The sequence below is a fragment of the Oryctolagus cuniculus genome, chromosome 4 (genome assembly GCF_964237555.1).
Source record: "Oryctolagus cuniculus chromosome 4, mOryCun1.1, whole genome shotgun sequence".
NCBI lineage: Eukaryota > Metazoa > Chordata > Mammalia > Lagomorpha > Leporidae > Oryctolagus > Oryctolagus cuniculus.
Window position 1 is genome coordinate 52329617 of NC_091435.1, and position 12954 is coordinate 52342570.

The 12954-nt window shown below is 34.3% G+C and overlaps 1 protein-coding gene across 4 annotated transcripts in view; it reads left to right on the top strand.

The window, feature by feature from the left end:
* Positions 1-12954, top strand: part of ARL6 (ARF like GTPase 6) — a 58421-nt gene that overhangs the window by 19358 nt on the left and 26109 nt on the right. For all 4 annotated transcript variants that reach the window (XR_011387812.1, XR_011387813.1, XR_011387814.1 and 1 more), the window contains exons 5-6: positions 5544-5638; positions 9354-9483. Coding sequence is in view for 1 of the 4 variants with exons in the window: in XM_002716750.5 (XP_002716796.1) it covers positions 5544-5638; positions 9354-9483 (225 nt within the window). In the remaining 3 variants the exon portion in view is untranslated. The remainder of the gene's footprint in view (positions 1-5543; positions 5639-9353; positions 9484-12954) is intronic.

A 12954-nucleotide genomic window follows, 5' to 3' on the forward strand; every position in this document is an offset into this window, starting at 1 on the left:
CTAGTACCATGCTTTTTTAGTAACTTTAACTCTGTAGTATGTCCTCAAATAAGGTATTAGGATACTTCCAACTTTATTTATTTTATTTAAGATTGTTCTTACTATTTGGGGCCTTTTTGCTTTCATTTGAACTACAGGATTCTTTCCTAGCATGGTGAAGAATGTTATTAGTATTTTTATAGGGATTGACAGAATCTGTAAATTGCTTTGGGAAATATGGATATTTTAACAATAAAATTCCTCAAATCTGTGAATGAGAAGTCTTTCCTTTTTTTTCCATTTTCTTTGATTCATTTAATCAGTGTTTTATAATTTTTGTTATAGAAGTGTTTCACTTCCTTAGTAAAATTTTAAGTATATTTCTAGTTTTTTTTCTTACTTTTTTATAGCCACTTAGGTTGGGATTACTTTAATTATTTCTTTCTGAGTAAGTGCATTATTGGTGTACTATGATTTGAATACAGTTTGTTTGCTAAATTCAGGTTGGAGTTATTCCCCAGTGTCATATGTTAATGGTATTTAAGAGGAAGGAAACTTTTTTTTTTTTTTTTTTTTTGACAGGCAGAGTGGACAGTGAGAGAGAGAGACAGAGAGAAAGGTCTTCCTTTGCCGTTGGTTCACCCTCCAATGGCCGCCGCGGCCGGCGCGCTGCGGCTGGCGCACCGCGCTGATCCGATGGCAGGAGCCAGGAGCCAGGTGCTTTTCCTGGTCTCCCATGGGGTGCAGGGCCCAAGCACCTGGGCCATCCTCCACTGCACTCCCTGGCCACAGCAGAGGGCTGGCCTGGAAGAGGGGCAACCGGGACAGAATCCGGCGCCCCGACCGGGACTAGAACCCGGTGTGCCGGCGCCGCTAGGCGGAGGATTAGCCTATTGAGCCGCGGCGCCGGCCATAAGAGGAAGGAAACTTAATTTGACTGTATTTAGAGTTGAAGCCACTGGAAAGTGACTAGATTATAGTAGGTTATTAGAATGGAGCTCTCATGATTGAATCTTGGTGATTTTATTAGAGGAGGGGCAGTGAAGGCAGGCCCTTGCAGGAGCTTGCACTAGACTATTTGGACCTTACACCTCCATAATCATGAGCTAAGAACTTCTCTTTTCTTTTTGAAGTAGCTTGCCTCAGGTATCGAATATTATAGCAAAAAGTTGTCTAATATGTGTTGTATAAAAATGCTACTGATTTCTGCATGTTGATTTTATCACCTATATCTTACTGAAGTTATTAAGTCTGATAGTCTTTTAGTGTAGTCTTTAGGCTTTTCCATATATAGAATAATATCATTTGCTAAAAGGAGTAGTTTGACATGTTCCTCTCCTCTTTGTTTGCCTTTCATTTGTTTCTCTTTGTGTGCTTCTTCTTTATTTAATGCTCTGGGTCAGACTTCCGGTACTATATTGAATATAAGCAGTGGTAGTCAACATCCTTGTATAGATTTAGATATAAAGGGAAAAGCTAGAAACTTGTATGATGTGAGCTGTTGTTATTCATGACCTCCATTATGTTCCTTCTATAGTTGTTAAGAGTTTTTATCATGGAGGAGTCTGAATTATATCAAATCCTTTTGTGGCATCTGTTTAGATGATCATAAGGTTTTTGTCTTTCATTCTGTTGATGCTGTGTATTACGTTTGTTGATTTGCATATGTCAACCCATTCTTTCATCCCTGGAATAAATCCCACTTGATCATGGTGAGTGATCTTTTTGATATACTGCTGGATATGATTTGCTAGTATTTTGTTGAGAATTTTTACATGTATGCTCACCAAGGAGATTATAGGTCTATACTTCTTCTATTTTGTTGTTGTTGTGCCCTTCTCAGTTTTGGATATCAGGGTAATGCTGACTTTGTGGAATGAGCTTAGAAGAGTTCCCTCTCTCTCACATTTTTGGAATAGTTTGAGGAGAATTGGTGTTTGTTCTTTCTTGAAAGTTTGGTAGAATTCAGTGATGAAACCGTTGGTCCTGGGCTTTTATTTGTTGGGAGCTTTTTACCTAATTCAATCTCATTAATTGTCATTGGTCTGGTTTTCTCTTTGTGGTCCAATTTGGTAGGTTATGTGTGTCCAGAAATTCATCCATTTTCCAATTTCTTGGCAGAGAGTTGTTCATAATACCCATTAATAATCCTTTTTATTTCTGTGGCAACAGTAATATCTCCTTTTCCATCAGTTATTTTATTTATTTGGGTCTTCTCTTTTTTTCTTGGTTAGCCTAAAGGTTTATCAATTTTGTCTTTTACAAAAAATCAGTTTTCTTTCATTGATCTTTTGAATTATGTTAGTCTCTATCTTATTTGCTTCTGCTCTGATCTTTTTTCTTTCTTTTCCTTTGGTAATTTCGAATTTGATTTGTTCCTGCTTTTCCAGGTCTTTGCAATATAATATTAGTTTGCTTATTTTAAGTTTTTTTTTCTTATGTAAGTGCTTTTTTTATGTAAGTTGCTGTAAACTTGCATCTTAGTATTGCTTTCGCTGTAAAGGTTTGGTATGTTGTTTCATTTGTTTCAAGAAATTTTCTAATTTCCCTTTTGATTTTTGCAGTGAATCAGTTTGCTAAATAGTGTGTTAGTCTCCATTTATGTGTATAATTTCTAAAGTTTCTTTTATTGATTTATAGTCTAGTTCTGTTGTAATGAGAAAAGATATAAAATATGATTTTTTATTTTTTTAATTTGTTGACTTGTTTTGTGGCCTAATATACTATATGTTCTAGACAATGTTTCATATGCTGATGAAAAAGAATGTGCTTCTGCAGCTATTGGATGAAATATTCTATAGATGTCTGTAAGGTTCATTTGGTCTATATTCAGTATAGTTTAATCTGATGTGTCTTTGTTCATTTTTTGTATGGATGATTTGTCCCTTGATGAAATGCAATGGTGAAGTTCCCTACTGTTATTGTATTAACGCCTATCTCTCCTTTTAGATCTAAAAGTGTTTGTTTCATAAAAATTTGTTGTGCTGACATTAGGTAATTCTGTATTTATAGTTCTTGTATTTTCTGTTTGAATTGATTCCTTGATCGTTATATAATGACCTCCTTTGTTTCTCTTTACAGTTTTTCTCATGAAGTCTGTTTTGTCTAATATAAGCATAGCTACTCCTGCTCACTTTTGGTTTCTGTTTGCATGTATATCTTTTTCTTTTTGAATTGTTGACTTTTAATCTGTGCATATTTATATATCTTAGTCAATGAAAATTTTGATCTTGTTTTTTAGCAGTTTGGCTTGTGTGTATGTTAGGAATTTTATCTATTTACATTTAAGGTTGTTATTGATAAATAAAGATTGCTATCATTTTGTTAATTTTCTTCTGTTTGTATTTGTGGTTTTGTTGTTTACTGTATTGATAAGGTTGGATTTCTTTAATGGATATGCTCTTGTGGATTTCATACTTCATGTGTTTTCATGGTGGAAGTTATCTTCCTTTTGCTTCCAGGTATAGGACTCCTTAAAGCATGGTTATCAAAGTTGTTTTGATGGTGATGTATTCCTTTGGTTTTTGTTTATCTTGCAAAATTTGTTTCTCCTTCATTTCTGAAGGATAACTTTTCTAAGTGTAGTATTATTGGTTGGAAAGTTTTTTTTTTTTTTTTGATTATTTATTTAAAAGACAGAGAGAGAGAAGAGACTGAGAGAAACAAAGATCTTCCCATCAGCCAGTTTACTCCCTAGATGGCTGCAATAGCCAGGTTTAGGCCATCTGAACCAGGAGCCAGGAATTCCATGTTGGCCTCCCCACATGAGTGGCAGGGGCCCAAGTAGTTGGGCCATCTTCCTCTGCCTTCCCCAACACATTAGCGGGAAGCTGATTTGTAAGCAGATCAGCCAGGACTCAAACTAGTACTCCCATGTGGTATAGTTCATGCTTTCTTAGAAAGAATTGAGAAATAAAATCACTGGTTCAAAATGATTGAACATTTTTAAACCTCTAATAGTTACATATTTCCAGTTATCCTGCTTTCTATACCTGCTAGTAATGTATGATTTTGCCAATATGCATAATTGTGGTTTTTTTTTTTTTTTTAATTTATTTATTTGAGAGGTAGAGTTACAGACAGTGGGAGGGAAAGACAGAGAGAAAGGTCTTCCTTCTGTTGGTTCACTCCCCAAATGGCTGCAACGGTCAGAGCTGTGCCGATCCGAAGCCAAGAGCCAGGTGCTTCTTCCTGGTCTCCCATGTGGGTGCAGGGCCCCAAAAACTTGGGCCATCTTCCACTGCTTTCCCACGCCATAACAAAGAGCTGGATCGGAAGAGGAGCACCTACCGGTGCCCATATGGGATGCCAGTGCCACAGGCAGAGGATTAACTTACTGCGCCACAGCGCCGGCCCCCATAATTGTGTTTTAATAGGAGAAAATGGTATTTGCAAAGTTATTTTATTTTTATCTTCTTGTGACTATCAGTGATATTCTGCATGAAAATCTTAATTTATGACTATAATATGTAAATGACAAAAAAATAAGGTACCAAATAAAGATATGAAGAGGTATTGAAACTTATCAGCAAATTAATAATATAAAAGAAAAATAATAATGGTATTAGAATGACTCTGATTGAAAAGGACTGACAAAGTGGAAAAAATATGGATAGCCCTATAAATTTGTGTAGTTTGGTAGAGATTGTCTAAAACTTTAAGTTGTGTATGTATTCCTAAATATTTTACTCAGAATAACAAATCTTGAAGCATCAAATTTTCATTGTGTAGATAGGATATTTATTGCAAGGTTTGTCATAGTAATGAAAATTGGAAATAACCCAGAAGTCCAAAAATAAGTCCCATCCACTCAGTGGAATTCTATGTAATCATTAAAGACACAGAGAAATCAGTGATGTATTAAGTACTGCACTGAAATTTCAGTGACTGTTTATCAGCTTTAAAAGAAAAAAAAACAGGATAAAATAAAACCTATTTTGAAGTATTGTTTCAAGAAAATGTTATTAAAATATGTAAAATCTGGATACTTTATCAACTACAATCCAGTGTAGAATGTATTTCTCATTGTAGCTTAAGGTAAAAAAAAAATCTGGGAAACACTGTTGGGTAGCTTTAGTGTATCACATAAAAGTGCTTCAAACTATCATGCCAGAAAATAAAGGAAATGTTTATATGTGTGTCAATGGAAAGATCCAAAACACTTGAATTTCATTTTAAATACAGGTGTGCATATTCATATGAAAACATATATAAAGTATCAATTGTTTTTTCCCAAAATACACATTATTTTCTGTATAATTATGGTCTTTTCCTAATTTTATATTCTAATTTTTTAAACAAAAAGCTAATTATTCATTTTTTAAGTTATAAAATGGCAAGTCATTAAGTTTATCATCTTACCATCCAAATGATGAGATTTTTTTAACTTGAAATATGACGAATAGTTAAATAATGACCAATCATATAAAGTGATAAGAGATAAAATAAAAACTTCTAATGATGGATATAGTTATAAAGAGATAATATGTTAGAAAGTGCAGATGGATAATAAACATGGAAAATTTTCCCAGTGTAGCTTTAATTCTTCTCTTTATGTTATTTAGAGAAGGACAAGCCATTATTTTTGTCATTGATAGTAGTGATAAACTAAGAATGGTTGTGGCCAAAGAAGAACTTGATACTCTTCTGAATCATCCAGGTATGTGTGTGTCTTTAGTCTGTAATATATGTGCTTTGGGGTCCATTTATGTGTGATGTTTGTTCATTGGTAGCAGCAAAAAGTATTGCTTATATTATGAAGTTACATTTTATCTAAACATTTTGAATTTTAAAACATTATGCAGAATTTATAATATCATTACCAAATGACCAGCTTTTTAAAATTTCAAGACTTTCTGCAGTTTTTCTTTAATCTCTAATATTTATTTCCTAAAACTAAAAATTCCTTTTTTCAGATTATGTAAGTAGATGTGTGCCACTAGCAAAATAATTTGGGGGTGGGTATGTGGCCTTTTAAGATGTCAATTAAGATGCCCAAGTCCCACATCAAAGTGCCTTGGTTTGATTCACAGCTCTTAACTCCCTACTCCAGTTTCCTGCCAATGCAGACCATGGGAGGTGGCAGCAATGGATTAAGTAATTGAGGTTCTGTCACCCATGGGAGAGACCTTGATTGAGTTCCTGTCTCTGGCCTCTGCCCAGCCCCAGCCTTTTAGAGAGTGAACCAGCAGATGAGACCTCTCTGTTTTTCTCTGTGCCTCTGAAATAAAAAATAAATGGTAGAAGAAGAGTAAAAATAGTTCAGGCAGAAACAGTAATGAAGGAAGTAAAACTCAGTGTATTATAACATCTACTAAAATTATTATGGTTAACATCTTTTTTTTTGCATTGCTCTATTACTGAGTTGTGTGTATTTGTGTTTTATCAAAACACTTCTTAAATATATATTGTAGGAATTCTCTCAAGACAGGTATTTATATACAAAGAATAAATATATGAAGCATGTATATAAATATAAGCATAAACACATCAAAGATATCTATAGGGTTGAGGACTAGGCTATTGAGACTGTCATCATTTACTAAAATGGTATTATATTCTTTACATCTTCTGTATTTTCTGATTCTCAATTAATACTGCACAATGGCAATCCTTTCCAGTCAAACTGAATGTAGTTATATAATTACTGCTTTTCATGGGGCCCAATATGCTGTTCTGAGGGTATACTATATTCATTCAATCAGTCATCTATTGGTGGATATTATTCTTCCTCCCTTCTCTGACTGCAAAGAATTCTGAAGTAAGTACTGTGTAATGGAGTTTCTAGCCTTACTCATTTCAAAAAAGATTTTGAAGTAGACTTTGTGCTAGGGCTTTTTGTACAGTATGATGGCTTAAAAAAACGATTTGTTAAAAATTAAATGAAAACAGCATAGGTCCTTTAAACAGTTCTTATTGCACATTCATAGTGTCTTTTGTGTTTTTATCTGACAACTACAAACTTATTCAATTTTTTTGAAATTAAAAAAAAAGTTTATACCTTTAATATCACTTTTTCACTTTAAAAACTTAACAGTCTTGTATCTGGGTTAAGAATGATTTTTTTATTATTATTATTGTTTTTTTGACATGCAGAGTTAGAGAGAGAGAGACAGAGAGAAAGGTCTTCCTTCCGTTGGTTTACCCCCCAAATGGCTGCTATGGCCGGCGCACTGCGCCAATCCAATCCGAAGCCAGGAGCCAACTGCTTCCTCCTGGTCTCCCATGTGGGTGCAGGGCCCAAGCACTTGGGCCATCCTCCACTGCCTTCCTGGGCCACAGCAGAGAGCTGGACTGGAAGAGGAGCAACCAGGACAGAATCCGATACCCCGACTGGGACTAGAACCTGGGGTGCTGGCGCCACAGGCGGAGGATTAGCCTAGTGAGCCGCGGCGCCGGCCTAAAATGCATTTTTGGTTGTGTATCTTCTTTGGTTTATCTTTATACTTTCTGTTCAAAAAATGTGATACCATTGCCTAATAAGATGAAATAGTTCCTATAAAATCTGCTTCAAATTTAATAGAAACCTTGATTTCTCGACTGTAGCCTTGTTCATGTATCTTTAGGTACTGATACTTTTATTTTATGAAATAAATTCTCAAGGGAGTGATACACCACTGAAGTGTATAAAGAATTTTTTTTTCTGAAAAGTGAAGGCCATAAAAATATCTTTGAATAGAAAAATAGCCCCTGAACAGTCAAATGACAGGCAAGGGAAAATATTTGCAACTTATATCATAGTTATAGGGCCTATTTCTGTACTAGTTGTGTTTCTATAAATCAATAAAGAAATAAAAGCTTAAATGAAAATGGGAAAGGATATGACAAGACAGTTCAACAAAAGAAAGTAAATGTAAGGATCTTTTGAATGTATGGAAAGATTCTTGGCCTTTCTAAAGAGACATGCAAGTAAAGACATGAACACATTGTGTTCATGCTTTTTTGCCTATCATATGGAAAAGATCCATGGGCCAGCACTGTGACATAGTAGGTTAAGCCTCTGCCTGTGGTGCCCACATCCCATATGGGTGCCAGTTTGAGTCTCTTGGCTATTCCACTTCTGATCCAGCTCCTACTAATGGCCTAGGAAAGCAGTGGAAGCCTACACAAGTGATTGGGCCCCTGTGCCCATGTAGGAGACCTGCAGGAAGCTCCAGGCTCCTGGCTTCAGATCAGCCCAGCTTTGGCTGTTATAGCCATTTTGGGAGTGAACCATTTGGGATGGAAGACCTCTCTCTCTCTGTGACTCTGCCTCTCAAATAAATGAATCTTTAAAAAAAAATCCAAAAGATTAATAACATTATTTTGGCTAGAGGAATGAGAAGAGTGAAAACACTCATACATTTTTTTGAAGTATAAGTTGATACAAATTTTAATGAAAATTTGGAAAACAATGTCTATCAAAATAGCTATTTACATGTCCTTTGACCCAGCAGTTCCACTTCTTTAATTTATCCCACAGACATACTGAGCCTTATACAAAATGACCTAAATACAAGTTTATTCATTATAGCATCATTTGTAGTTGTAAAGACTGGTGACAAATATGAGTAAATCTCCATTGGGTACTGGCTAAATCATGATACATAGTACTAAAAGAAGTATATTCTACAATGGTTAAAATAATGAAGAAATAACTCTCCATGTGTTGCCATGGAGCTTAAAACATGTAATTAAGAAAAATTATAAAATAATGATATTGGAACCATAAAATAAAAAAATAAAGATTTAGAATACTACTATTTGCATGAAGAATAACTTAATAATTACACTTGGAAATACATAAAATATTCCCACAAAGATGCCAGCTTATTGATGCTGTCGGTGATTAAATGACCCCAGACAAAGGTAGGAGGAGGGAGATTGTTTTACTATGTATCATTTTGTGTCTTCCAGATTCTGAACTGTATAAAATGGGTTCTGTATTCAAAACAATGAAAAATGTTTCCAAATTATAATGATGTAAAAATGTCTTATGAAAATATCTAGACTTGCTACTGTGAAAACCACAATTAGGATACAGTTTTTCCTCCTTCTACTTGAAGTTTCCCCTCTTTTTGTTTAACATTAAAAATGACACAAACAAAATATTTTACCCTTTTGTGTACAAGCTTCTCTGTAATTTCTTGTTGAGCTTCCCACTTATACCCCATCTTTGGTTTAAAGCTCCTGGCTAGAGGATAAGTGGTCTATAGGAAATACTTTTTTTCTATTGCTCAGTTACAAGCCCAACAGTGTATATATTATATGCTTATGTTTGTGCAGTGTAGAAAAAAGTGATTAGAAAACACTTTGGTCGATTTCAACCTTAAAGATTTAAGGCAAAGTGACCCAAAAAACTGGAAGTGTGGTAATAGTCTTATTTTCTCTTTTAGATATTAAACATCGTCGAATTCCAATCTTATTCTTTGCAAACAAAATGGATCTTAGAGATGCAGTGACATCTGTAAAAGTGTCTCAGTTGCTGTGTTTAGAGAACATAAAAGATAAACCATGGCATATTTGGTAAAGTTTTATATTTACTTTTCATTTTATCTTCTTGAAAAATCTCTAAGCTTAGAGGTTTTGTTGTTTGTTTCTAACCTCATTTTCTAGGTAACTAAACATAGGAAGAAATAAACTAAGTAATTTTGTGACGTTGTAGATTTTCATGAATGTCTTACTTTAAAATCTTTCATATTGTTTGGGAGATAGAAAAATGTAAGTAACCATTATAGAATAACTTAAATAGCCTATGTATTCTTCCTGATTTCCTTCCACACATGGAATCGGCTCAGCACCATCTGTACTTTTGTCCTCCCTGTCTGAACCACTCACCAAAATAATTTTCCTGTCTTGCTGTTGTACTTCTTTCAGGAGACTGACTACCATATGATGTAGATGCAAGATATGTACAAAATATGTGTGTGTGTGTGTGTAGTCTATTTTTCTACACTAATACATTAGCTTGTTAGGAACTGGAATTTTTTCAGTGGTGTTCACTTCTGTAAATAGTGGTAACATAATAACTGGTACATAATAGATACACAATAAATATTTGTTAAAATGATTAAATAGAAATGGAAATATTTATTTTGTTTGGACAACTTATTCATTTTTTCACTAGGAAAAATAGTTTCTTACTAATGTTTTTAACTCCACTGTGCCTTTCTACTAAAATATTTCAACAAGGATAACCAGAGATCATATATGGAATATTATTCCCTACCACTACCTTATTGAGCTCCATTTTACCTACCTACCTCTCCCAGCCATAATATATCCCTCTTTTTTCAGAATTTTCCCCCTTTTTTAAAGAAGGCAAGTGTGGGGAAAGATTGGAAATCTGCTGTCTCTAGAAGGGCAACCAGAAGTGAAGCAAGGAAGTAGTAGAGCTCAGAGAATAATTTTCAGAGCTAAACTTGGCTGCTGAAAGCGTAATGGCATGGAGTAGAGCTCGAGAAAGCCCTGTATCTTCCCAGTACTCAAGGCTTCAAGCCAGGAGTGAAACAGTGCTTGTCTCCAATAGAGTATTTCTTACTTTGCAGTCAGAGGAAACCTCAGTATTCAAGGCTTCAAGCCTGGAGTGAAACAGTGCTTGTCTCCAATAGAGTATTTCTTACTTTGCAGTCAACAGAAACCTCAGGGTTTTATGTAATGGTTTTTGAGTTAGATTCTGAGGTGCTGTGATACTTTATTGGTAAGGAAACATAAGATAAACATTTTGAGATAGAACTTTAATATTTTGCTAAAATATACCTAAATTTATTGCCTTTCTACTTTAGTCTATTTAAAAAAATATTTATTTGAAAGGCAGAATTGCGAAGAGGGTGAGAGACAGAAAAAGAGATCTTCGTCCACTAGTTCACTCCCCAATGGCCACAATGGCCAGGGCTGGGCCACGCCGAAGGCCAGAGCCTGGAACTCCTTCCAAGTCTCCAACATGTGTGCTTTGGACCTTCTTCCGATGCTTTCCCAGGCTCATTAGCAGGGAGCAGAATCAGAAATGGAACAGCTGGAACCTGAACCTGTACTCACATGAATGAGATGCAGGTGTCACACGAGGCAGTTTAACCTGCTGTGTCACAATACTGGCCCCTGTAGACTAAGTTTTCATATTTTTGTTGTTGAAGTATTGTAACCACTTTGATAGAAAATATGACATTCAAAAACATGGATCTAAGTAGTAAAACATCCTCTTTCTACTTAAAATAATTAGCATTTTTAACAGATCTATTTATTCAAATGTGCCATCTCAGCATTTATCTATGAGAGAAAAATTAATATCCTGATGCTATAAGGATGTGTGAAATATATTTCAATATTTTCTGTAAGAACTATAAGATTGCCAAATATTTTTAAGAATCTGTAATTTTGACTACTTTTGATTCAATCCAGATATCTCTTCACTAATTCAAATTAGTATTATTTCATTTATTATATTTTTTCTTTTTGCAGTATTAAAAAACCTATAAAATTGAAATATGTCCTTTTCCCATTATAGAAATGAAAGTAAAGTTTAGTGATACAGAGATAAAATAGCCCCTGTCACATGCCTTAGTTACAGATAAACTTACCATGCAAAAAAAAAAAATCATGGAGAAATATAGACAGGAAAATTAAAGGAAAGTTTTTCTGGTTTATTTTTTACCATATCCTATACATATAGTCAACTCTGGTTTTAAGTATCTGATTGTGTTACTGTTCTTGTGTATTCTTTGACTCAGTCCCTAACATGATATATACATATTTACTTATTTACTATTTTGTGGGAGAGACAGATAATAAGTAAATAAATGTACTTATGTAATAAGTCAGTGGTCAGAATGACAAAAAATAAATAAGACAATAATAAAAACAGTAATAAGAGGTGTGCCCTCTGAGACCTAATTGAATCCAGGGAACATTAATGCAAAGGTTTGTGGGAATGGCAGTCCAGATAGAGAGGTCAGTGAGGAAAAAGCTCTTCTTAGATGAGCCTTGCTTGCTGTGCTCCAAGAACAGCAGAAGGTCCAGGCTGACTGGAACAGAGTGATCCAGGGGGAAATTATAGGCGATGAGGCAAATAGGTCTAACACACGGGGCATTGGAAGAGATGATGAAGACTGCATTTATTCTAGTAAAGGTCATATGGTTTATATGAAAAGTACAAGTCAGACATTTGGGACTTGTTAGGAACAGATGCAGGAATTTTGGTATAGTAGACATCTCCACTAGAGGAGAAGGATTTCTTCATTGAGTTACTTGTTTGAACTTTAGGTATATAAGAAAATCAATACCTTGATCTTTACTTAAGTATTTCAGTCGTGATGTTTTGCTATTGCTATAAAAATGAGTAATTTGCTTTGAATAATTGTTTTATCTCATACTTTTTTTCTGTCTTCATATCTTAAAATAATATAAGCCATATTCTTAGTCTAATAAGTAATTGCATGGAAGTAATTTTTCTTTAGATTAGAATCAGATTAATTTTTTAGGTATTTCACTGAATTTTAAAGTCATGCTTCAGCACAATAATGGAAACCTTAGTCAGAAAATCTACTTTCATATGTATAAATATGTATAAATATAAATTGCTATATAGTCATTGTATTTTGACACAGAATTAGTAGACCAATAATAGTATGTTAAGAGAAACTGTCAGTCTGTATCCCTTAAAACGATTATTTGATAATTTAAAAGTCTTGTATATTTTATTATTTTGGCTTACATAACTAAGTTATGAATATATAGAAATGTCATAAGAATATAAGTTTATTTTCTTAAGACTGAAAGGCCATGGAAGGGCCCTCTTCTTTTGTTTTATACATACTCAAATACACACCCCTCAAATTTATAGTTCTCACGATAATCATACTATTAGTCAATACTAATATTCCCCCATTTTACAGATGCCAAAACTAAAGACAAAAGAATTAAGTAACTCATCACATCTTGGCCTTTTGGCTAAGATCAAATGTAGTAACTCAGCCAGGTTCCTACAGCTAATAAATTTAA